The sequence below is a fragment of the Stomoxys calcitrans genome, chromosome 5 (genome assembly GCF_963082655.1).
Source record: "Stomoxys calcitrans chromosome 5, idStoCalc2.1, whole genome shotgun sequence".
NCBI classification, from domain to species: Eukaryota; Metazoa; Arthropoda; class Insecta; order Diptera; family Muscidae; genus Stomoxys; species Stomoxys calcitrans.
The window spans coordinates 18,352,974-18,379,384 of record NC_081556.1 but is presented as its reverse complement, the minus strand read 5'-3'; the positions used below and the strand labels follow the sequence as shown (position 1 = coordinate 18,379,384).

Genomic DNA, 26,411 nt, shown 5'->3' with positions numbered 1-26,411 from the left:
GTCTAAGTTCTCTGGCACACGAAGTTCTTGTCTGTTTGCGCAGCAATTTATTACTGGCATTTTTATTTGTCCGCCAATTTCTGAATGCCTCCTCTTTTAAACTGACGGCATTGCTGCACGCCTGGTTAAACCAAATTTTTTCCTTCGAAGAAATCATTCAGCTCAGCCCAACGAGCTTTTTCGTACATACAAATTGTCCGCTTTGGGGCTGTAGATAAAGAGGCACTAAGGGTAGAATACGAAAAAGATGCTGAAATAATGCAATGATCGGAATTTCCAAGAGATGCAAGTACATTAACTTCGTACTTTTCAGGATGCGAAGTTAAGAAAAGGTCAAGAGTATTCAATTTTACGCAGAATCCATAATGATGGGTTTCAAAGATGTTTTAACTTTTTACGATTTGAAAACAGCAGAAATGTTTGCTGCTTTAGCAACAAATTGTCCCACTTTCAGCAGACCTTCTGCTATTGCAGCAAACTTTTTTGCTGTTTTTACTAAAAAAAATTTTCTGAGTGTACATTTCGTGTCAATAAGCTTAAACTTGAAACGGACGCCACTCATTGATATATGAAAAGTTTGCCCTTGTTCATGTCACTCATCGCTTTCGCTGTGATAAGTCATTGTCTAACTAGATCGAATATACATATAAACATATGAAGATTTCTCGTTAGGTCGGCCTCACATGAAAGAGATGTGTCCTCTTTAGATGCGTTTGTAGTTATAAATACAATATTGCAGCCAAAATTTAAGAAAATAAGGTTTATAAAGATGAGTCCTTAAAATCCTGAAAGGAGATAACGAAAAATGTTTAGCGCCTTAAGAACAAAACTAAAAACCAGCTTCAAAATGTCTCCATAATGTACATCTTCTTCAAAATTAATTCTCACTGTCAAATTATTAAAAAAAACAAACGAAAAGACTTATTGATAAACTTTTAATGAACTCATTGAAATGATGGAAACTTAAATAACACTCAAAAACTGTCAAAACAAAAGTGCTTTTTTGAAATCTTTCAACACATTTGAAATATATGTACAATAGTTCAATTCTAACAACTACTCGTATTTCATTGTTTTTTTTACCAAACATGTTTAAAAGATCTATATTTCCTTATATGTGATAACGTTCCCATACCTTGACAGGTGTTGTTTCAAAATTTGGATATTATTAACCAAAAAACCATAACAACAATTAAACAAAACTTAAGCATACTTCATATATGATTCAAACAAATATGATTTTTTTTTAATTTATGATTTTTATATGGCAACAATAAACATTTTTTAAGTGCTTTAATGTTAAGCGCATATCTTCGTTCGAGTGTATCTCGCTCGATTCACCCACCTTGTTAAAGAGCTATTTCCGTGGTAGACACTCAAGCGTGGAAGACATATTTATTATTAGCAAATAGCAAAAAAGAACTCCCATGAACCAACATGGTTGTTTGAACAGTTAATGCGAATAGTGATTGTGAATTTGTGGAAATGGACGTTATGTTGTGTGTATTGGGAAAAATTGGGAACACCAAGTTTATGAATTATTTTGGAAATATTTAAGAGAAAGCACATGATAATGAATAACCATTGATATACAAGATTTTAAAGTAAAGTATAGAGGTAATTTTGAAATTAACCAATTTCATTGTGATAGTTTTTTTTAAGAGCACTTACACTTTGTCCAATATCGAGATTGTTTATTTGAAGAAACATAACACATCGAATTGCGCAATCAATGCCTTTTTGGGATTTACGTTTAAACACTTATGGCCAACAGTTTTAAGCAATCTTCAAGAAAGAGAATTCCCAACTCTGATAGAAAAAAGACGTTGCAATTTGATGCACCAATGGTGCCATTATTATACACAGGCGTTGTTGAAATATAGTCAACATGTGGGGTCGATTAAGTGAACGCGCTTTGCAGTTTCATTCACCGTTTGTTGTTAACATCATTCCTACAAAAGGGTATATTTATACCAAGCTTAATATCAAATGAGTATTAACAAGTAAGAGCGTGCTAAGTTCGGCCGGGCCGAATCTTATATACCCTCCACCATAGGTAGCATTTGTCGAGTTCTTTGCGCGGTATCTCTTTTTAAGCAAACAAAGAATAATCAGCCTTATTACGGTTGTCGAAGACGAAAATCGAGAGCAGTCGAAGTCGTTGTCGATTTCGATTATTTTTGGTATTATGTAACTTTTTCGACTCTTGTTATTTTGTAATAGATTGAAAAGTAAAAGATGTGCTATACTGTCAAAACAATGTTTACTTTTTACATAATTGTCCGCCAAAGGCAACATTGAAATTTTCTCAATATAAAATAAAATAAATATAATAAAACAAATATGTTAAGTTTGGGACATTTTTTTTCTTCGGATGAAGACGACGAGGCATATACAGAATGTGATATGAGTGCTTTGCGTAAGGAAATAAGACAGAATTCGGACATATTTGCAATGCCCAATTCAAAGTAAGTTTTGAAATTGAGAAATGAGTTAAAATTTATAATCCCTATCTGCACTTAAGTTTCATTGGCCTTTTTAGATTGAATAAAGATGCTTTTAAATACGTCTTGGAAAGCATATCGGGTAAATTGCAAGACCCAATAAAGTCGTCTGCTGTTCCCAAAGAATTGAAGTTGGCGGTAACATTGCGCATACTTGCTGAAGGCAGTTACCAAAAAGGAGCTGGCAACGACTATAATGTTGGGCTTTCACAGTCTTCTGTAAGCAAAATTTTTACAGAATGCATTGATGCAATGCACAGTGAAATTTGTCCAAAATGGATATCGGTTAGAATGACGGAAGTGGAAAAGTTTGAAATAAAGGATTATTTTTATAAAAAGTTTAAATTTCCCGGCATTATTGGATGCATAGATGGAACGCATATCAAAATTTTGGCTCCAGGAGTTGGTGAAAGATTTAAATATTATAATCGAAAAGGATTTTATAGTTTAAATGCTACCGTGGTAAACCAAAATCCTATTTTAAATAAGAGCCGTAGTCTATTTCAAAGATTTCATTACAGGTTTGCGACCATAAACTTAGAATCAGATATATATCCCCCAATCATCCCGGCTCAGTTCACGATTCATTGGTGTGGAATACAAGCGACTTAAAAGAGTTTCTAAAGACCAACTATTTAAATGGCGAAACTAATACATGGCTGCTTGGTATTAAACATTTTGTTTTTATAGTGAAAACCAACATAAATTTGTCATATTTTGTAGGAGATGCAGGCTACCCTCTTGAACCCTACTTGATAACTCCATTCAGGTCAGCGGAAGACGGAACTGCAGAAAGCCGCTTTAATTACATACATTCACAAGCTAGAAATGTAGTGGAGCGTACAATTGGTGTCCTCAAAAATCGTTTTCGATGTATTTTAGGAGCGAGGCAACTGCATTATAAACCGAAAATGGCTGGAAAAATTACTTCTGTTTGTGCTGCTTTGCATAACATATGTATTCATTACAAAATTGAATCCGCAGTTGAGCCCAATGAAAGCACAGAAATTCCTAGCAATGAAGCAATGTCGAACCTCAATGAAACTAGCGAAGACGCCACTGCTTTAAATATAAGAAGGAGAATTATGCAGTCTTTGGATATTTATTAAAGTTATTTAAAATAAAAGGTACTTCAGGCACTTAGATTATAAAATAAAATAAAAAAGGAACACAAAACAAATTACATTAGTTCAGTCTTTTCAAGTTAAAAACTAAATGAGATCAGCAAATTACTCCCGAATGCCGCTCTTCCATTCATCCAGCTCTATTCGCCTTTTTTTTATTTCGATTTCCTCCGTTCTTGCTTTTAGCAATTTATTTCTGAAGTCTTCTTTGCTCTTTAACTCCTTTTTATATAATAAAAACTTTTCTTCTTCCCTTTTTTCTGCAGCTTTGTAAATTTTAAGCTCTTCTTCTTTAATTTTGAAGATTTTTCTATTGTATCTCTCCACATTTTGTAGAGAGTCCTTCACTTGAGAGTATAGCTCGGTTTGGACTTTTAGCTGGTTTTCCAGCAGCGCAGTCTTCTCTGTCTTGTCAGCCTTTGTTTCCACTTTTTTCCGAATTCGCGGTGTCGAGATATACTCACTACTCTCATTTTCCTTTGTGGTGTCCATAGGGCAATAGCTGGACTTAAGTGGAGTATTTGAGACTCCAATTTCTCCATCCGAATTTACTATGGAGTCTAGCTGCAGCAAACTTGAGGCAGCTTCCTCCACTGTCGTCAGCACAAATTGTTTGTGTGGCCCTCCTCCCGTTGCACGGCATTCTGCCTTGTTGTGCAGCAGCTTCTTTTTCAAATTACATTTGAAGTCTGCCCACACCTTCATCCATTCCGTACCTTGGCGCATGGGAGGCCCAATGGAATTTAATTCAATGGCAATTTTCGCCCATTCCTCCTTGGTATTTACTTTATGTAGGCCGCTGTGGTACGCACGCGCAAGATTTGGATTTGCCTCCAACAATTCCATCATTTTTGCAAACTGTTGTTGCGTGGTTATTTTATTCCTGGAATAAATAAATAATTAATTAAATGAATTTTCTCACAAAACACAAATACTTACATTTTGCAGCTCATCTTTGTAAACAAATGTGAATATATTCAGAAAACGACGACTGATTGTTCATTTTTACGGCGACAACTGACACAAAACAAGTGACGGCGACATAAACTTTATATCAGCGGTCGACATAAGATAAAAGTTTTCTTGGTAAAATACCGCAAATTTACCCAATGTTAAAAATAGATAAATAATTTATTTTATACAATTTTGTTATATTTATTTATTGTCGAATATAAAATGTCAAAAAAATGTGTTAAATTTAAAATTAGTTAACGGCGTGTTAGCGGATGAAACCAACGGCTAACAATTGTTGTCAATTGAATGCGGCGACGTCTCTAGTCGTATGGAAAAAATTGATCGACTGTTTTAGCCAACATTGACAGTCGTTTTCGTCTTCCGTGTTACGAAAATTGTAACAGATTGTACATTTTCGACAACCGTAGTACCGTTTTCCAAAAAAATCGACATTCGACTACGTCTTCGACAACCGTAATAAGGCTGAATAAATAAGAACTGTTATGGTAAGGCGATATATCAGGTCAAAGTCCGATTTAGACCATAAATGATTTGAATGCTGAACATTGTAGAAGCCATTGTGTAAGATTTCAGTCCATTCGGATAAGAATTGCGTCTTGTAGGGGCTCAAGAAGCGAAATCGGAAGATCCGTTATATATGGGAGCTGTATCAAGCTATAGATTGATTTAGACCATATTGAACACGTATGTTGAAGTTCATGGGAGAAGTCAATGTAAACAATTTCTGCCAAAGCTGATGAGAATTGCGCCCTCTAGAGGTTCAAGAAGACAAGATCCCAGATCGGTTTATATGGCAGCTGTATCAGGTTATGTACCGATTTGCGCCATACTAAACACAGTTGTTGGAACTCATAACAAAACACTTCACGCAAAATTTCAGCCAAACGGTAAAGAATTGCGCCTTCTAGTGGCTCAAGAAGTCAAGATCCATGACGGATTTATATGGCGGCTATATCAGGTTATGGACCTATGTGAACCATACTTAGTACAGTTGTTGGCAGTGATAGTAAAACACCACGTGCAAAATTATAGCCAAATCGGATAAAAATTGCTCCCTCTAAAAGCTGAAGAAGTCAAGACCCATGATCGGTTTATATGGCAGCTATATTAGGTGATCAACCCATTTGAACCATACTTAGCACAGTTGTTGCAAGTCATAACAAAACACTTCATGCAAAATTTCAGCCAAATCGGATGAGAGTTGCGCCCTCTAGCGGCTCAAGAAGTCAAGATCTCAGATCGGTTACTAAGGCAGCTATATCAGGTTATACACCGATTTGCGCCATACTAAGCACAGTTTTTGGAAGTCATAACAAAACACTTCATGCTAAATTTCAGCCAAATCGAATGATTATGTACCGATTTGCGGCATACTTAGCACAGTTGTTGGAAGTGATACCAAAACACCACGTGTCAAATCGGACGAAAGTTGCGCCCCCTAGAGGCTCAAGAAGTCAAGACCCAAGATCAGTTTATATGATAGATATATCAAAACATGGACCGATTTGGCCCATTTATAATCCCAACCGACCTACACTAATAAGAAGTATTTGTGCAAAATTTTAAGCGCCTAGCTTTACTCCTTCGAAAGTTAACATGCTTTCGACGGACGAACGGACATGGCTAGATCTACTTAAAATGTTATTAAGATCAAGAATTTATATACTTTATGGGGTCTTAGACGAATATTTCGAGGTGTTACAAACACAATGACGAAATAAGTATATATCCATCCTATGGTGAAGGTTATAAAAACATATTTGGTGCATAGGCGCTGTGATGCAACGTGCTAAGATAATGTAAACACAGAATCGTGGGAAGAATTCAATTCTCAATAGCACACAAAATCTTTTTGCAATCTTTGAAATAACCTTGTGCCCTACATGTTTACAGAATGTAAACGCCTTTGGTCGTTTCATTCACAAAAACTGTTGTTAGGTTAGGTTAGGTTGATTGGGTTGCCTACCAAAGTTGAGTTCACTCGGAGGCCAGTCTGGCCCATTGTGGTACCCTAGAAAGAAGGGGAAGAGAAAGAAGATGTGAGACCTCGGACTAGAGGTTATACACGAATAAAACAAAAACAGGAGGAATGGTGAACCTGAGTGGGGGGTGAAAAATCGCCCATCATCACGCTAGCACGTATGTATCTAAGCCGTAGCTTATGGCACCGCAGTTCCGAATATAGACCTCAATGGGCTGCATATCCAGCATCGCCTCCAGGCCTGCCTCCGGTGCGGATCTCAGTGCGCCTGTAACCCCAACGCAGGCCAGTCTCTGGACCTTCTCGAACTCCATCGCACGCGTCCTCTTCTCTTCGACATCCCACCATACCAGTGCTCCATAGGTAAGTACTGGTCTCACGATGGTCGTATACATCCAATAAATCTTCTTGGAGGCTACCCCCACTTCCTACCGAACATCCACCTGCAGGAGTAAAAATCGCACAGTGCTTTGCGGCTTCTTTCCTCGGTGTTCCTCTTCCAGGACTGTTGTTGACTTACGAACATTTGTAGTTGATCAGATAACATCTGTGTGTTGATCAGAGATGGCCTGTCAGAAACAGTGACGTATATGACATACATTTCCGACGTATATTACATACGTAGAAAACGTCGTAAACCTAGCCAAAAAACTAGGTTTCTGACAGAAAAAAAAATTCGAACGAAAATATGTCGAATTTTTGATCTGATTAACTAAAAATTTTGGCATAAGTAATTTTTTCCTCCTGGAAAAAATCGGTTCAGAATTAGAAAAAGCTACCGTAGGTTTACACGATTTTTACCAATATTGTTATAAAATTAATGACATCTGAGGTAGTGTCAAGTGAAATGGTAGATGGCGTGTTAAGTATGCTAATGTGAGGTAATGTCAAGTGAAATGGAAGTGTTAAGTATTTTATTGAATAAGTAATGTTATTTTTAAGTATTGTTATTGAATAACATAATTAACACTCCATGTACCATTTCACTTGACACTTCCTCAGATGTCATGCATTTTTAACATATGTCGTTTACAACAGCTTTCAAAAAGCAAATTAAAACGGGAGAAGCAAATAATTTTGCAAAAGGATACAAAATAATTGCAATTTCTAAATATAATTGATGAAAACTAATAATTTATTGATTTTTTGCTTCACAAAAAAATCCTTAAACGTTACTTTATAAATTGACTTGAAATTTGCGTATATTTCCAATTTATTGTGTGAAAAATGTAAATGCAAAAATTTAAAAAAAAACTTAATATTTCTTTTATTGCGAATTTTTTTACATATAAACTCTTCTATATACAACAAATAAGTGACACTAATATTTGTTAAAAATCAAACTTTTACACTGAGTTATTAAGGTTTATGACGTTTGCGACTTTTTCTACGTTTTATACAAGTATACGACGTTTTCGACTTTTACAACTTTTTGACAGTCGGAAACCTAAAAAATCGTCTTACGGACCATCTCTGGTGTTGATTCACTTTTATGATCCAATGTGGTCATTTTGTCAACGCCTGGCTTGGTTTTTTCTATGGGTGAACTTTTTAGCAGAACCAGAATTCGGTTACCTTCACCTTAAAAATGTTAAAACAATCTTCGAGTTCAAATCCCTCTTCAATTAAGATTCTCAGCAAAGGTGTGCACGTGAGTCATGATTTTCTCGTAAGTCGTAAGTGCCTCGAAAGTCTTGATTTTCTCAGGAGTCGTGAGTGCCTCGTGATTGACTCGTGAGTCATGAGTGTCTCGTGAGTCTTGCACGAGCGTACGCGAGCGTGCGTTAACAACATTTTTTGTGAGTAAAATTTTTTGAAAAATCATTTACGCGCACATCTCTAATTCTCAGTGGTCCAGTAGCTCAGTTGGATGTGTAAGCTTATGTAAAGGCTTACAGGTCTATAGGCCTTCAGGCATAACTAGACTTGTTGGGTTTGGTTATAAACACTATTTAAAATGTTTGGTTATAAATAGTTCGATTTATTTTGTTAACAAAAAAGGAAATTGTAGTAATTTGCCTTGCTATCTTATCTCGCCTTGACTATTTTCCCTTGCTGGACTTATGGGCCATGGTTTTCTTATCAATTTGTTATCGGTTTCGATGGCAATGATCATAATCAGGGTGATTATAATGCATTCCACTCATAACTCTCTGTCTGTCTATATATTCATTACTTGTGACAGTGAGGAAGTAGGTGCTTAGGGATGGCCAATAAAAACGGAATATAACCCAAGTTTACAGAAAAGAAGTATACCCAGTCCCTTAATGAAATGTTTATGGGAAAAATTTATGTCATTTATCTTGTTTTCTAATTTTTATATTTTTCTGTCAATTTTGTTTAAAAGCAGTATTTTGAAAAATTGACAAAAATTAGTTTTTTTACATTTTCCAGTAGTTGATTTCCATTTTGTTTTATGTATTTTAAAAAACAAAATGTGTATCCATATCAACAATAAGTTCCTAAAGTTTGTTGTTTTGTTTTCGCCCTACATTCTTTAAACTCGAGATTTCTTTGTTTAATACTTTCTAAGCCAAGGCTCATGTTGCTTAGTTCTTCATATTTTATTTCCAATATTTACCTTCATACCTTATATACATGAGCTTATATGTACGTGTACGGTACATATGTACATACATGTGAAAATAAACATAAATTTTAACATGATATTTGCATGACCTGATGTAATTATTGGAAATGGAAAAAAACGCCAAAGTAAAGACCGACGAATAAACGCCCAACTATTAAATATTCTATCAAGCAAATAGACTGAAAATGGTGGTGTTTTTTTTGTTGAATGAGGAACGAAGGGTCACCTGAAAACTTTGTAGAAAAGGCAAACATTTTCATTTTCTTGTATTAAAAATAATAAAACGGACGGACGGACACAAGCTTGGATATCAAGTTCATGCTCTTTATATTTTCACAAAAGCCTTTCTTTTGTTTCCCATAATATCCCGATAGATCCAAATATCCGTTTGAGAGTTATCTGGTTCCGAATCTGGTTGTTAGATTCGTATTCTACTCCCCAAGGCCTTTCATTTGAGGGGGTGAGACGGACCCTAAGACACTTGGCGCTAATTTGGAACATCAGATTCATACATTGCTTCTCAAGGCCTTTCGTTTGACACCAATATAGTTATGATTGTGTCAGATGTTAGTTTGATGGGTTTTGGGTGCATGAGCTTCTTCCCGCAGTACCTTGACCCCAAACTTTTATATCAGCTTAATTTTTGGGTTACTACAAGGGTGAAAACTAAAAATTAGCTGCAATCGTAGTTTCTGTCAATGATCATCAAGATCGTGGATAGGTCACTGTTGAGACTGTCGAGGCTACTGTTGGGCTACGGGCAATTGGACGGAACCACTCTGCAGTTGACGAAGGAGGCAATATACTCCTTGCTTCTTAAAAAAATTTAAAGAAGTGAAGATTGAATCAAGAGTTAGAGTCATCCTAGACAAGTTTCTGTCAGTGATCATCGAGATCGTGGAAAGGTCACTGTGGAAACTCACGAGGCTACTATTGGGCTACAAGCAATGGGGTGAGGTAGACCGATATCGGATTTAAGACTACCGTCTTTGGACGGAACCACTCTTCTGACGAAGTTGGCGAAAAACATGGGCCTCGTCCTTGATTCGAAACTGTCTTGAAGGAGGAATGCGTAGAAAAGAAGCTGGTAGACCCCTTCTACTCCTGCAGGAGGATACTCGGTAGGAAGTGGGGCGTTAACTCGAAGATTATTTACTGGATGCACACGGCAATTCTGAGAACAGTGCCGACATATGGGACACTACAAGAAAGATTAAGGCCTGGGTCTGAATCACGCAAGGTTGGAATTGGAAGCCTTTGAGCTCAATGTTTGGACCTGTGCTGCCAATGTTGCGTTCAGGCTGGGACGCTCGGCGAGCTGAAGGTATACGGGTGCAGCGATAATCCTAGTTTTAATACAACCGAATTTACGAAGACATTTGTGGTTCGATATTAATTTTAGATGATTTGGATTTGTGACAAAATTTGCAAAGACTTTGCTGCAAAATGGAACGACTTTGCAGCTTGGAAGTCAAAAAATGTGAAAAAAGTGTATTTTCTGCATATTTTGGGCAAAAATATTTTCATTGTTTATTTTTTTATTTTATTTAAAATATTCAAAATAGACAATTTTTTATTAAAAAATTTGAAAAACCCCTCGAGTTCTAAAATTCTATATGTCCCCCAAAAAAAATCTTTTGTGCATCTAAATATATTTGTAGACTCAACAGCAAATTTACTAAAAAATGTCAATTTTGAAACCATCTTTGCCCGAAGGGTAAAAAAAAATGCCGGCAGAATTAATTTTTGGTTTTTTGAGGACCCTGTTATCTACAAAATTCGAAAAGAATTACGTAGATATCTCTAACCATTCCAAATTTCACAGAGATATCTATACCCGTTCTCACACAACATATTTTTTATTAAATTTTTTCGTGCGTAAGCGTGTGTGAATACCATTTTATTCTTGTGAAAGTGAGTAAAAAATTATTCACGTACACATATCTATGCCATACTCTCTTTATTGCCTTATCAGGCTCTTCATCCTGGAAAGACGGATTTCTCCGATCAATGAGTGAGTAAAATCTCGGCTCACGAGAAAAATCACGACTCACGACGCGAGTTGACATAAAAATGTCGCGTGTGTATGAAATTTTTTATTGTGAACGTGAGTATAAATTCATTCACATCCACATCTCTATGCCTTACTCTCTTCTTACGCCTCTTCATTGCCTTATCAGGCTCTTCATCTTAGAAAGACAGGTTTCTCCGCTCTGTGTGAACTTTCTGACGTATCTTTAGGAGCCCTCCTTAGATATGTGCACAATACGAGATGGTTTCAACAAGAGACGCGATGAAAATTTACACGCGCGGTCACGGGTGAGTAGAAAAAGAGGACAACTGGTTGTTACACACCAGATAGACACTCAAATGGTAGTGGACCTGTAGTGATTGAGCAAAGTCACCGCTCATGAAAAAATCACGAGCCACTCACGACATGACTTAACATAAAAAAGTCGTGTGTGAATTAAATTTCGTTCTTGTGAGGATGAATAAAAAACCATTCACGTACTACTCTAGTACCTACTCTCTTTTTACATCTCCTCACCGTCTTATATTGCCTCTAGGTCTAATCTAGAGACTCACACTTTTTCTTTGCCTTCTCACCCAGACTTCTTTTTGGCTAGAGATTGGCAATTGAATTGAACTCAACTTTGTGGTGGGTTTTTATTTTTTAATTGTTAACACAAGCTGTTGTACAGTGCAAAAACTGTTATACTTTTATAAATTAATTTATTTTTTTTTTCAATAATGTAGAATAGTGTATAATAAAGAGAGCAAAGGTACATCTATTCAGTTTTAGCAATTTTAACACGTGCAACTACTTTTAGCAATGTTGTATACTGTTATACTATATTTTCTGACTTTTAAACAAAAAACACTATTTATGGTGAAGCAGATTCAAAGTAACTGATTTAATCGAAGATTGATATAGTTAAGACAAACTGTTATACGCGCAAAAACTGTTATACTGTTATAAACTAATTTTGTTTTTGTATTTTTTTCAAATACAAAGCAAGATATAATGTAGAGTAGTTTAAAATAACCAGAGCAAAGATAAATCAATTCAGTTTAGCTATTTTAACACATTCAACTACTTTTGCAAAATGTTCTACTGTTATACTTCAACATAATACTACATTTTCTGACTTATAAACAAAAAACACTATTTATGGTGTAGCAGACTCAAAGTAATTGATTTAAACGCAAATATATATCATATATCAGATAAAGAATACAGAAATAACTGCCACACCAAATATGTTCCTAACTCAAATAAATGTACAAATGTACTTATGTCACAAATATGCCATTATTAATATTAGGAATATCGAATCAATGATTTTTTTTGGAAATGGGAACGCTGTTCATAATAACTCTAAAAGCCTCCCTTACCCCGCACTCTCAATAAATAAATACAATTTGTTAAGATTATTCTACAACATTCTACTAACAAATGTCACAAAAAAATGTAAAAGGATTACTTACAGGACATGCGCCTTAAACTCTGAGGCGAATGTGACTTATAACAACTAGCAACATGAGTGTGGAGTGCATTCTTTCCAACATTAACCAAACAAACCAAGCAACTATCGATACCCGCTAAGTCCTAGAAAAGCTGTTATAAGTAAGTCTCCATTACTACCTACTCCAACTACCAAAGAAACAAACTGTTGAGTTACTAACTGCCTGGAAGAGAACACACAAATTTGCTATAGCAACAACAATATTTGGTGGTTTGTTATACGGTTTCCATTGAAGAAAAACCGGGGAAACAAATCACTAGTGTGGGATGTTGTTTTTTTTTCTTTCTATACATTAGCTTGAATAGAAATGCTAGGGCTATGGGAAATATGTGAGGACGTACTACTATATAAATTCTCTACATTATCCCCTAGAGACGTTAGCTATAACTATGTATCTGTGCCTATGTGTCTGTGTGCAAAGGACATTAGAAAAATGTTTTGTGTTTAAGGAGTGCCTTGGCAATGCTTCTCATGAATGAGCCATTGAGCCTCCGCCTGCAATCCTCTCAACTTTGCTTGACTTCTCTATGGTGGCGCTGTGTGGTAGTCATAATAACTATGGAAAACATGTCATGCACTACGTCATGCCACATTTTTAGAACATTTACGCACCAAGAAAAATTTGAATTTGAATTATCCCCTTTCTCACATCACTTGGCTAGAGTTGGCATGCAAATGTTAGGTAATTAAGCACTCTTTTGCCTTTTACCTACCATTACATGGGCTGATGTTTGCTTTATACCTTTACTCAATGTGGCCAATGTTTTATGTTTAATCGATAAATTCCAAAAACGAGCAAAGAAATTTTAATTGCTGGAAATTAAAAAAAAAAAACAAGGATAATTATGACCTACCTCAGTTGGAACCATGTTTATCAAAAATTCTTAAATAGCAGAGTTGTGGGTGTTAAAGCCCAGTTACATGTTTAAATAAATTTCGATTTTTATAAAACAAGTATTGATAATGCTTAAATCCACCATCTGAACAGATATTGTTTGGGTCTTAATCAGATTGTTTAAATTCTCCACCTGGCCTTTATGTGTATGCAGATGATAATCCTCGACAGATATTGTTTGGACATTAGTCAGATTGTGCAAAACCAATCATTTTTCTAGTCGAATCTTAAAATATTTTCAAATAAGGTATTTACGTTTTTTTTTATACGAGTGCCCCCGGACGTTTGCCCAAGCAACGCACCTCAAGTTCGTGTTCCAGAATGTAAACATCCGTGATAATATAGACATTTTTTAAAATTGTCGATAATTTTTTAATCGGAACAATTAAAAAATTAATCAAAGATTTCAATCAGCTTTTTTTGGATCGATTAAAAAATTAATTGAAAATTTTAAAAAATTCAATCATTTTTTTATTGAAAAAAATTTAGTTTTTAAAAATTTTAAAATTTTTTAAATTACTTTTTCAAAAACGTTGATTGGCATTATGATTTTAATGATTGAACCATTTGCAATTAAAAAATTAATTGGATCAATTAATTCTTGATTGAAACTATTTTTATTTTTCTCTGTGAATTGCTGCCGTTTCTCTGCACAACACACTTCTAAACCAAAACACGAAATTTTTCGGAGAACCCCCCCGGGGAAGTGTTTTTATACATGTGGAAACGGACCTCAAGTTAAATGTGCCAGGAGGTAAACATCTGTGTACCTAATATAGAATTAGAATTGGAATTTTAAAATATTTCAATAATTTTTTTTGGATCAATTAAAAAATTAATTGAAAATTGCTAAAATTTCAATCATTTTGGTAATTGATTTTTTCAATAACTTTTTCAACAACTGTGATTGATATTATCATTGTTGTGATTGAAGAGTTTCATTGAAGATGAACAGTCGGGGTAACCCAACATTCTTCAACCGGATCAGGGAACAAGCAAGTTATAGATATTACACTTGTAATGAACAGTGACTAGGTTAAATTCTCAAACTGAAACGGCTTAATCCACAGTTACTTTTAGGACCACTACAAGATAAGTTTTCAGTTTGATTATGCTCATCATCATAGAAAGGAAGAGGCCGAACAAAAACCCTAGGAATGGAGACAGACCAGGATGGTATTTATCCACAAAGCAGGAATAATAAACCACAGCACGAAAAAGGATTATAGGCCCATTAACCAATGGGAAGACAAATAGACCTGAAAACTTCAGTAGGGCCCAACATACATACCACATGGGTGGGTTCGTTAAAACGGTCCTCCACGAAGTGTTAGGAGATGTCAAAATATCTCTCAAACTTTCTTGATACCGAGGAGAAATTTAATAGGGTGAAGAAGTCCAACCGAATATCTCTCGGTGGCAGAATAACGTTATATCCCGCAGCATTGTAAACGCGTACTTGGGAGATAGTGTGATCCAGAAGGCGGGTGACAAGGGGAACGCCTAAAGATAAAAGAAGTCCTATTGGATGGCAACAAAGATGGCGCCAGAATAATCGTTTATGCGGCAATGCGAGCTACTGATCCAAGGCAAATTTATGTCGACGATCAGCGAGATCGTAGAACGGTCACTAGAGAGTCTGCGAGAAATGGATTGAGATTAAACCCAAAAAGGCGGATATATATAGGATACCAGATTTTAAGCTCCCTTCTTTGGGCGGGACCACTATGCAATTGCTGAAGTTGGCGAACTACCTCGGCCTTGTTCTCGATTCAAAATTGTTCTGGCAGAGGAATAATGAGGAAGGAAGACGGAATGCTTCGAACTAAGAAATTCTAAAAGGATCAAAGTTTGATCTAGGTCGGAATTACGGGAACGTTGAGAACCAGGCGGGTGCGCGAGCTTGGAAGCGACTCCTTGTTCCTATTGCTCACTCCATGGAAAATGCCGCGAAATCCGTACTTGGGTACCAGAAGCCTTCCCAAAGAAACTCATGGTACGACCAAGTTTGTCGAGATGCTACTGAAGCCAAGAATGCGGCATAAAGAGCAACCCTGCAATCAGTAGCAACACGCCAGATGAAGGAGAGGTATCGGGTGTAAAAGAGGGAGAAGAAACGTCTATTCCGCAGAACGAAAAAGAAAATGGAAAGACGTAAGTGAGAGCGAATTGAGATGTACAGGAGTCAGAATAAAGTCCAGAAATTCTACCAAAGAATTAAACATCAAACCGATGGCTTTGGTCCAGGCACATCCTCCTGCAGAGACAAAGAAGGAAATCTGGTAAGTGGCACTGATAATATGCTGAGTATATGGAAAGAACATTTTACCCAACTGCTAGTGCCCGACGTTGGCGGCGAAGAGGATGCCGAACCAATCAATGATGATGGTATAGAATATTTACCTCCTAGTCAGAATGTGGTCGAAGTAGCAGTGACCCGACTAAAGAACAACAAGGCAGCAGGAGCCGACGGGTTACCCGCTGAACTATTTAAGACCGGAGGCGACACGTTGATAAGGCGTATGCATCAGCTTATCTGCTCAATCTGGTTAAAAGAACGCATACCCGATGATTGGAACCTCAACATACTATGTCCCGTACACAAGAAAGGAGACAAGACGGAATGTGCCAACTACAGAGGAATACGTATCCTCCCCATCGCATACAAGACACTCTCGAACGTGATGTGTGAAAGATTAAAACCTAAAGTCAATGAGAAAATTGGGCCCTATTAATGCGGCTTTAGACCTGGTAAATCCACTTGGACCAGATATTCACACTGCGCTAAATCCGAGGAAAGACCCCAGAAGGAAAAATCAACACCTACCATCTCTTTGTTGACTACAAAGCGGCCTTCGATACTCCTTTACGTCCAAAGGTATTTCAAGCCATGTCTGAATTTGGTATCTCTGCAAAATTAATAAAATTCTGCAGAATGACACTTACTGATACACGTTCTTCAGTAAGAATAGGAAAGAATCTCTCCGAACCATTTAATACCAAACGAGGTTTCAGACAAGGAGACAGCCTATCCTGTGAGCTCTTTAATATCCTGTTGGAGAAGATTATACGAGATGCAGATATGAATAGATATGCCACACTAATCACAAGAGAACACATGCTACTCGCCAATGCCGACGACATCGGCATCATAGGTCGGTCACCGGAAGTAGTAACTGCTGCCTTTGAAAGAATCGAAAGATAGTCAGTGAAAATGGTCTGGCAGTAAATGGAGATAAGACGAAATGGATGGTTTCAACTCCCAAAACGCCTTGTACAACCGAGTAGATAAAGAAAATAGAGAAAGTTGGGAACCACAACTTTGAGATAGTAACTTTATCTAACTCGGCACCGCCATAACCGAAACGAATGACACCAATTTTGAGACTAAGTGAAGAGTAATACTGACAAACATATGCTACTTTGGATTAAGTAAGCAGTTTAGAAACAAGGCCACCTCTCGAGAGACAAAAATTACACTATACAAGACACTGATAGTACCCGTGTTGTTATATGATTCTGAAGTATGTTTACTTGTTAAAGCAGATGAGGCAGTGCTTGGAGTATTTGAGAGAAAGATTCATCGTAAAATATATGGACCAGTTTGCGATAATGAAGAATATAGACGACGCATGAACCACGAGCTATATGAGCTGTATGACGACGATAGCATAGTTGCACCTATCAAAATACAGCAGCTGCGTTGGCTAGGTCATGTTGTCAGAATGGAAGAAGAAGCAAACACGGTGGTACACGCAAACCGGGAAAACCAAAAAGCCCGGTGGAAAGATCAAGTGGTGGGAGACACCTCGAAACGTGGTTACAGAGATTTTAAAATGAGCACAGAAGACCGAGGCGCTTGAAACGCTATTCTATGTTCGGCTAGTGGAACAAATATTCTGTCATAGCCAATTAAAGTAAGTAAGGTGGTGAAGTTGAGACTGTTACCTGACCCCATCTTGTCTACTTTTTTGCTGTGAATCCAATCTTTGGATATGCATATTTCTAGCCAGGTTATGCATTTCGCATCTGGACTGAAATAGGTCAATTGGCAACTGTTGTTTTACCTTGTTCTTTTTCAACTGGCTGTCTGTTACATAGATTTTGTCATGACTTTCACGCTGGATAAAGGGGAGTGAAGATAGTGTCAATAAGTCATAGTGATTTTAGCACGTCCAACAATCCTTTCCAAATTGTTATACTGTTATACAGCGCTCAAAAATTTAAATTCAAATATAAATGACATTCAAAAAAGGAATGTATTATGAAAAAACACAATGCTACAAGTTTCAACGCAAACTGTATACGAGAAAATGGACAGAAAATAACTTGCGACATCAAGGAAGTTTCAAACTTAAATTGTATTCTTTCCAGAAAAATACTCAGGAGTTTTCCAAGAGCACTTTTTAGAAAGCTTAATGCGTGTATATATAGTTTACCAAAAATTTTTTAAATAAAAGGCTTTGTCAACCAATCGACGAAATACAAAAATGAACTCAAAATTATATTAAATCTAAATAAACTTCCCCAAAAAGTGGAAACGCTCAAAAGGTTACAAACAAAGTTTCTGAGAAATATTATAAAACTAGTTCTTCAAATATAAATATCTTTATACATACTATCGCCTGAACTTAAGTTTATTATTCCCACTATTGACTTTCTCAAGTTTTATTTGTTAAGAGAATTACAAATAATACATTATATGAATGTTCACATATATTTACATACACATATAGTACGTACTTACATACGAGTATATGTCAAGTATATATAAACAAAAATATCTTGAAAGTAGAAGAATAGGGGAGGCGAAGGTAATGAAGTAACTTTTGCACAAATGAAATATTACCTCAATCCGCCTCATTCTGTAGCCGCTGTTTATGTGTGTTGTAGTTCAATATTTCTTACTTTAGTTATTGAATAGCAAATAAGAGAAGAAGTATAAAAAACAAACACAAATTCAATACGAATATTGAATTGCTGATATTCGTGTTTATTTACCATATTCCATGAGTATAATAATTTACCTTTATAATTAGTAGAGAACCGCCAGGTAGTTGGGTGATCCACCTACCAAGTCTACTGGCGAAAAAAAACAAAATCGCATTAGAAACATTTACATACTCGTCTGTCATGGGCACAACTAAGTGCCATGCTGACATTCCATATACTTGTACCATAACATAGTTGTGTAAAACAAAAATGAAGAATAAATAGAGAAATATTTGTGTTGCAAATATTTACCTTAGCACTTAGGGAACCAACATTAAAAGCTATGAAATATCATGCGAAGTTATAATAGACAAAAAAGAAATCCACAGATATAGAACTTCATTTTATGATGCCAAATCTTCCATATTTTTTAGAAAAAATTTCCTTGTGTAAAAGATTTGTTACTTCATATTAAGGAATGTTTATCTTTAATGTCAGTTTAATAGATTCTTTACTTTCCTTTTTACTATGAAAGACAAAAATCTTTCTTTAAAAGTCAAAATATCATTGAAGACAGAAATTAAAATTTACAATAGATTTTTATGTATATACAAAGAAACAATGGTGAAGCCCAAGATAAAGAACTTCATTTAGAATTGACCAATTTTTCATCCTTTTAAGAAAACATTTGCTTTGGTGAAAATATTAATGCTTGATATTAAGGAATATTTTCTTCAATTGTAATTTAATAGACCCGTCATTTGCCGTCTTATTATTAAAAACGAAAATCTTTTAATGAAGGTCAAACTAACGCTGAAGATTAGTCCGGCAAGGCAAGTTATGCGGCACCAAATGCCTATAGCCTTACGTCTTTTCTACTGAAGACCATGTAATGTATTGTAGATCACATCATAAAGAGCAAGACATCCACCGAATTGCTCAGATGAGAGGTGTGCAAGTGAGTGGTTTTGTAACGCGTGAATTACTCATAAGCCACTTGATTCGTGAGTGAGATTCATATCATGAATTAAAATTCTTTGTGCGTGAGCGTAAGTGAATGAAATCACGCCCACGAGAAAAATCTCGACTTGTGAGAAAACTCCCGACTCAAGGGAAAAATCCCGACTCACGAAACACTCACGTGAGTATCTCGTGAGTCGCACTTGTCTCCCGAGGCTTGCGCAAATTGAAACTTTGCACAGATTTTTCTTTTTTTTTTTGTCCACAGGCAGGTTAATTTGAAAATGGGCTATATCGCACATTATCTTGGTAAAGCACTCACATCGCCAGATCTCCCGATTCTTAGGGTCTTAGGCTCACAAAAGTTATATTGGGTTACCCAAAAAGTAATTGCGGATTTTTTAAAAGAAAGTAAATGCATTTTTAATAAAACTTAGAATGAACTTCAATCAAATATACTTTTTTTACACTTTTTTTCTAAAGCAAGCTAAAAGTAACAGCTGATAACTGACAGAAGAAAGAATGCAATTACAGAGTCACAAGCTGTGAAAAAATTTGTCAACGCCGACTATATGAAAAATCCGCAATTACTTTTTGGGCAACCCAATATATATTATATTTGGATATAACTACGTGGTAATGGATTTGGAAAACAATAAAATGGTGAATATATCCATGGCGGTGGCTATCCAAAGTTCGACACGGCACGTTTTTTGATTGTTTTTAAAAATTGTTTTTTTGTGTTCCGTATAGACTCAAAAATGGCTTCAAATTTACACAAATGGTGTAGAATGGTTCTGTGGTTAAACTAGGTTACTACATTTTTCCATAACTAATGGGGAACGAACCCTCCCCTTAGCCTACTTTTTAAAAATGCCAGATCTTGGAGGTGTTTGGGTCGATTTAAACGAAATTTAGTTTGAACTCTTTTAAACAACCGATAAGAAAAGGCAAAAGTCGGGCGGCGCCTACTTTATAATACCCTTCACCTAGCCTATAAGTATGAAATGCACCAGTAATGTTAAGTCATTAGAAAATTCTTCCTGCCAAATTTCGAGAGAATCGCTTCGAACGAACAAATATATAGGAGCTATAGCCAAATCTGAAACGATTTCGAGCAATCTTTAGAGACATTGTGAGCTATACCTAAATCTGAATCTGAATTTCTATGAAATTCATCAGTAATGTCGAGAGTTATAAGAAAATCCTTCCTGTCAGAGAGAATCGGTTAAGAAATGACCATTTAGCGGTAATCTTACTGCAAATCGGACGAACATGTATATGGAGCTATATCTAAATCTGAACCAATTTTTTCCAATTTCAATAGTCTTTGTTTTTAGGCCGAAAAACATGCCTGTACCAAATTTAAAGACGATCGGATGAAAATTGCGCCCTGTAGTTGGTACACAAATTAACATGGACAGACGGACAGATAGAAAGACCGACAGACAGACAGACAGACGGACATAGCTAAATTGAATCAGAAAGTGATTCTGAGTCAATCGGTATGTTTATCAATGGGTCTATCTCTCTTCCTTTTGGATGTTGCAAACAAATGCACTTAGTTATAATACCCTGTACCGCAGTCTTGGTGTAGGGTATAAAAATGTTGTATCCTAATTTGGGTGGAAGACCGCCCCAACCCAAAACCCGCCATAGGCATATATAGACTTATCACCACAGTGCTTAAAAAAATGTTTTAGAGATCGAAAGAAGACGCAGCAAGACGGCATCTATACAGCTCGTATTATCCAAAGATAATATTCTGGTGAAATTTTCTGATTTTATACTTGATTTTAGCCCCCAATCAACCACAATTTTTGCTGGAATTGACCGAAATTTAGTAAGTGACCTACAGTTAAGAAACTAACACCCACACCAAATGCCAACCCCATATAAACCAATCTCTCGAATGAACTCCTTTCCCAACTTTCTTCAAAAAATACTTACCATACTTGCCTTAGTTTTTATCTCTATTTTTAGTTACTATTTTATAAATAATTAAAATATTATCAAAATTTTTCCCATGCTCAAAACAATTGAAAATTCAATGACATGCGATTGTGCCATAGACAGTAGTGGTTATCTCTCAATTGGCTATGATTCAGTAGATATTAGCTAGAAGTTTAATTCAATTAAGTGTTTAAAACGATTTTTGAAAAAAAAAAATCAAACCCAACTGGTTTCTAACCATGACTGGGAACATTACGCATGCGCCACCTCCCACGTCATTCATCTTTCCATTCACAAACAAAAGGGGGATTAACACCATTTTCTTAGGTATTCAAAAATAACAGCTGATTTCACAACGCATCATTATTGAGCTGCCAACACTTGAATGCCAAGCAGCGTTTTGTAATGGAAACTTAACGAGCTGTTTTGAAGTCTATTTTACATATAACGAGATTTTGTCCAACATTCATTTACAGCTACGTGGGTGTAATTGAACCAGATGAAGTAAAAAAAGCAAAGCGCAATTCATTCATAAGCGAAAATTAAAAAAAAAAACTCCCAATACGATAACTGGTATGGCAACGAAGAAGAATGGCATTTCCGCAAGGTGTTGGGGATAAATAAATATTTTAATAAATGGTTAGTGGAATTAAATTAGCACCGAATACACATATCTATATATGTGGTGGCAAGTGCTAGAATGAATAGGTTCTTTAGCTGTTTATAAATGTCTTTTGTTTTAACAATGAAAAAATCAAAATAAATAAAATCCCCATAAATCTTGTGGATCCAGTTGTTAAGTCTGACATAAGAGTTATTTTTATGCCATAATTTATGTTTAACGAGCTTCCAATGGAGATGATTGCTAGACATGGCCCCTTTTCTGTTAGAGAAGTTTTAAAAAAAGACATTAAATATGCATAGAGTGAAAATAAAATTTGTAAATATTCACCTAGAACGATATTTTAAAATCTCTGAAACTACGCGGAAGAGTAAATTTCAATAATACATAGGAAATTTATAAGGGAACAACACTAAAGCAAAACAAAACAAGAAGTCAAGATCTAAGATCGGTCTATATGGCAGCTATATCAGGTTATGTATCGATTTGCGCCATACTTATCACAGTTTTTGGAAGTCACATCTAAACACCTCATGCAAAATTTTAGCCAATTCGGATGAGAATTGCGCCCTCTAGCGGCTCAAGAAATCAAGATCCAAGATCGGTTTATATGGCACCTATACCAGGTTATGGACCGATTTGGACCATACTTAGCTCAAGTGTTGGAAGTGATACTAAAACACCACGTGCAAAATTACAGCCAAATCGGATAGGAATTGCTGAAAAAGTCTAGACCCCAGATCGGTTTATATAGCAGCTTTATCAGGTTATGAACCGATGTGAACCATACTTAGCACAGTTGTTGAAAATGATATCAAAACACTTCGTACAAAATTTCGAACGGGAATTGCACCCTCTAGAGGCTCAAGATCGTCTATATGACAGCTAAAGAGTGATTTGTTAAGAGCTTGATAACTTTTTAAAAAAAAAAAAAAAAAAACGCATAAAATTTGCAAAATCTCATCGGTTCTTTATTTGAAACGTTAGATTGGTCCATGACATTTACTTTTTGAAGATAATTTCATTTAAATGTTGACCGCGGCTGCGTCTTAGGTGGTCCATTCGGAAAGTCCAATTTTGGGCAACTTTTTCGAGCATTTCGGCCGGAATAGCCCGAATTTCTTCGGAAATGTTGTCTTCCAAAGCTGGAATAGTTGCTGGCTTATTTCTGTAGACTTTAGACTTGACGTAGCCCCACAAAAAATAGTCTAAAGGCGTCAAATCGCATGATCTTGGTGGCCAACTTACCGGTCCATTTCTTGAGATGAATTGTTCTCAAAATGGCCATAGAATCGCGAGCTGTGTGGCATGTAGCGCCATCTTGTTGAAACCACATGTCAACCAAGTTCAGTTCTTCCATTTTTGGCAACAAAAAGTTTGTTAGCATCGAACGATAGCGATCGCCATTCACCGTAACGTTGCGTCCAACAGCATCTTTGAAAAAATACGGTCCAATGATTCCACCAGCGTACAAACCACACCAAACAGTGCATTTTTCGGGATGCATGGGCAGTTCTTGAACGGCTTCTGGTTGCTCTTCACTCCAAATGCGGCAATTTTGCTTATTTACGTAGCCATTCAACCAGAAATGAGCCTCATCGCTGAACAAAATTTGTCGATAAAAAAGCGGATTTTCTGCCAACTTTTCTAGGGCCCATTCACTGAAAATTCGACGTTGTGGCAGATCGTTCGGCTTCAGTTCTTGCACGAGCTGTATTTTATACGGTTTTACACCAAGATCTTTGCGTAAAATCTTCCATGTGGTCGAATAACACAAACCCAATTGCTGCGAACGGCGACGAATCGATATTTCACGGTCTTCAGCAACACTCTCAGAAACAGACGCAATATTCTCTTCTGTACGCACTGTACGCATTCGTGTGGTTGGTTTAATGTCCAATAAAGTAAACTGAGTGCGAAACTTGGTCACAATCGCATTAATTGTTTGCTCACTTGGTCGATTATGTAGACCATAAATCGGACGTAAAGCGCGAAACACATTTCGAACCGAACACTGATTTTGGTAATAAAATTCAATGATTTGCAAGCGTTGCTCGTTAGTAAGTCTATTCATGATGAAATGTCAAAGCATACTGAGCATCTTTCTCTTTGACACCATGTCTGAAATCCCACGTGATCTGTCAAATACTAATGCATGAAAATCCTAACCTCAAAAAAATCACCCTTTATATCAAAACATGGACCGATATGACGCATTTACAATCCCAACCTACCTACACTAATAAGAAGTTTTTTTGCGAAATTTCAAGCGGCTAGCTTTACTCCTTCAAAAGTTAGCGTGCTTGTGACAGGCAGACGGACGGACATGGCTAGTTCGACTTAGACGCATATTTCGAGGTGTTACATACAGAATGACAAAATTATCGATGCCAAAACGTACATCCTGGCGGTATGCATTGACATCGAGGGGGCTTTTAACAATGTGCGGACCGGCACACTGATTCAATCCTTAAACCAGTACTGTGTGAAACCGGTCCTTAGAGACTGGATATACCATATGCTAAGAAACAGGTGGATAAATTGTGTGTCCCATGGCATAAATATAAGGGAAAAAGTGGCCCACACGGGGCATTTTATCGCCACCCTTATGGGTGATCACCATAAATGACCTATTACGGGTGCTGACTGAGGAGGGATTTGAACCCGTCTGCTACGCATACGATGTTATAATGTTTCTAAGGGGTAAGGATCCGAACGAGCTATGCAGAACGGCCGAAAGGGTCTTGCATCTGGCATATGACTGGACTAGACCCAGGGGTCTCAATGTTAACCCAGAGAAGACTGAAATATGCCTGTTCACGGAAGACGAAGGTGGGTCAATTTAACGCACTACGTTTCCTCAATAAGACGATTTCAATATCTGACAAAGTCAAGTACTTAGGTGTGATCTTGGACAGGAAACTGAATTGAAAGTGTCACATTCAGGAGCGTACTCACTTGGCTCGCAGATTTTGGACACTATGTAGACGGGCCGTAGGTTCGAAATGTTGCCCGAATCCGTGAATAGTCCACTGACACTACAGGAGCATGATTAGACCAATAGTTACTTACGCCGCAGCAGTTTAGTGCCCTGCTACGGATTGTTTTGTTATTGATCTTAACATATCTGGAAGATTTCATCAACATCGATTCAGATTTAGATATAGCTCCCATATATATGTATCGCCCGATTTCCACTTAAATGGCCGTAGTAGCTACAATTTTCAACCGATCTGCACAAAATTTGGCACAGATTGTTTTCTTGCTGATCTTAACATATCTGCAAGATTTCGTTAAAATCTGTTCATATTAAGTTATAGCTCCCATATATATGTATCGCCCGATTTGCACTAAATGGCCGTAGTTACTACAATTTTCTACCGATCTTTACAAAATTTGGCACGGGTTGTTTTGTTATTGATCTTAACATATGTACAAGATTTCATAAAATCGGTTCAGATATAGCTCCCATGTATATGTATCGCCCAATTTGCACATAAATAGCGGTAGTAGCTACAATTTTGGACCGATCTGACCAAAATTAGGCACGGACAGATTTGTTACTGTTTGCGAGATTTCATTAAAATCGGTTCAAATTTGGATGTAGCACCCATACATATTTATCGCCGGATTTGCACTTATATGGCCGTAGTAACAACAATTTTCAAACGATCTATTTGAAAGTCGGTTCAGATTTAAATATAGCTCTCATATACATATATATTTCTATATTACCCGAATTTATAATTGTAGTGTAGGTGTAGGGCATTATATAGTCGGCTACGCCCGACTTTTGCCTTTCCTTACTGGTTCTATAAAGGATGGGTTCGTGGGAAAAACTAAAACGAAATGGATGAAACAAATCAATTTTAGCTAAAAAACTGCTCCAATATTGGGTTGCCCAAAAAGCAATTGCGGATTTTTTAAAAGAAAGTAAATGCATTTTTAATAAAACTTAGAATGAACTTTAATCAAATATACTTTTTTACACTTTTTTTCTAAAGCAAGCTAAAAATAACAGCTTATAACTGACAGAAGAAAGAATGCAATTACAAAGTCACAAGCCGTTGAAAAAATTTGTCAACGCCAACTATATGAAAAATTCGCAATTCCTTTTTGGGCAACCCAATAATTCATGGGGGCTACATCTATCAACGGAACTATGAAGACAACACAATGTTTCGACTCACTTCTTTTATGAATCGGTTATGATTCTTCTATCCAAATCGAGGAAACAAGCCTAAACACACAGATTATTTTACACTTAGTTGGCAACCTATCGGCTCCTGCTGCCATACTGTTCTTTAGCCGAGTTACTGTTATTATATGGCCCACCAGGGGCTATCGT

At 36.5% G+C, this 26,411-nt stretch overlaps 4 protein-coding genes across 7 annotated transcripts in view; 2 read left to right on the top strand and 2 right to left on the bottom strand.

The window, feature by feature from the left end:
- The window catches only part of LOC106084327 (general transcription factor 3C polypeptide 3), a 237,951-nt gene that overhangs the window by 182,112 nt on the left and 29,428 nt on the right, over positions 1-26,411 (top strand). The gene's annotated exons all lie outside the window — the stretch shown is intronic.
- Positions 1-26,411, bottom strand: part of LOC106084326 (mucin-2) — a 198,202-nt gene that overhangs the window by 170,437 nt on the left and 1,354 nt on the right. The window lies entirely within an intron of this gene.
- LOC131997612 (putative nuclease HARBI1) lies at positions 2,119-3,689 on the top strand. 3 transcript variants are annotated; one of them, XM_059368640.1, is made up of 4 exons: positions 2,119-2,468; positions 2,543-2,966; positions 3,026-3,170; positions 3,228-3,689. In XM_059368640.1, exons 1-4 carry the CDS (start codon positions 2,344-2,346, stop codon positions 3,611-3,613), a joined length of 1,080 nt encoding a protein of 359 aa, XP_059224623.1. In that variant the 5' UTR covers positions 2,119-2,343; the 3' UTR covers positions 3,614-3,689. The 3 variants fall into 3 exon arrangements, with proteins under 3 accessions (XP_059224623.1, XP_059224622.1, XP_059224620.1); XM_059368639.1 differs by having other exon boundaries at positions 2,525-2,963; XM_059368637.1 differs by having other exon boundaries at positions 2,525-2,966.
- Positions 3,588-5,063, bottom strand: LOC131997613 (uncharacterized). Its single transcript, XM_059368642.1, has 2 exons — positions 4,568-5,063; positions 3,588-4,511 (listed from the first exon to the last, which is right to left on the bottom strand). The coding sequence occupies exons 1-2, from the start codon at positions 4,579-4,581 to the stop codon at positions 3,734-3,736; spliced, it is 792 nt and encodes a 263-aa protein (XP_059224625.1). The 5' UTR covers positions 4,582-5,063; the 3' UTR covers positions 3,588-3,733.

Excerpts from the sequence above, each read along its gene's own strand:
- LOC131997612 (XM_059368637.1), top strand. The coding sequence starts at position 2,344 with ATGTTAAGTTTGGGACATTTTTTTTCTTCGGATGAAGACGACGAGGCA. Across the intron at positions 2,967-3,025 it reads ATAGTTTAAATGCTACCGTG|GTTTGCGACCATAAACTTAG; the intron begins GTAAACCAAAAT and ends ATTTCATTACAG. Across the intron at positions 3,171-3,227 it reads AACTAATACATGGCTGCTTG|GAGATGCAGGCTACCCTCTT; the intron begins GTATTAAACATT and ends CATATTTTGTAG.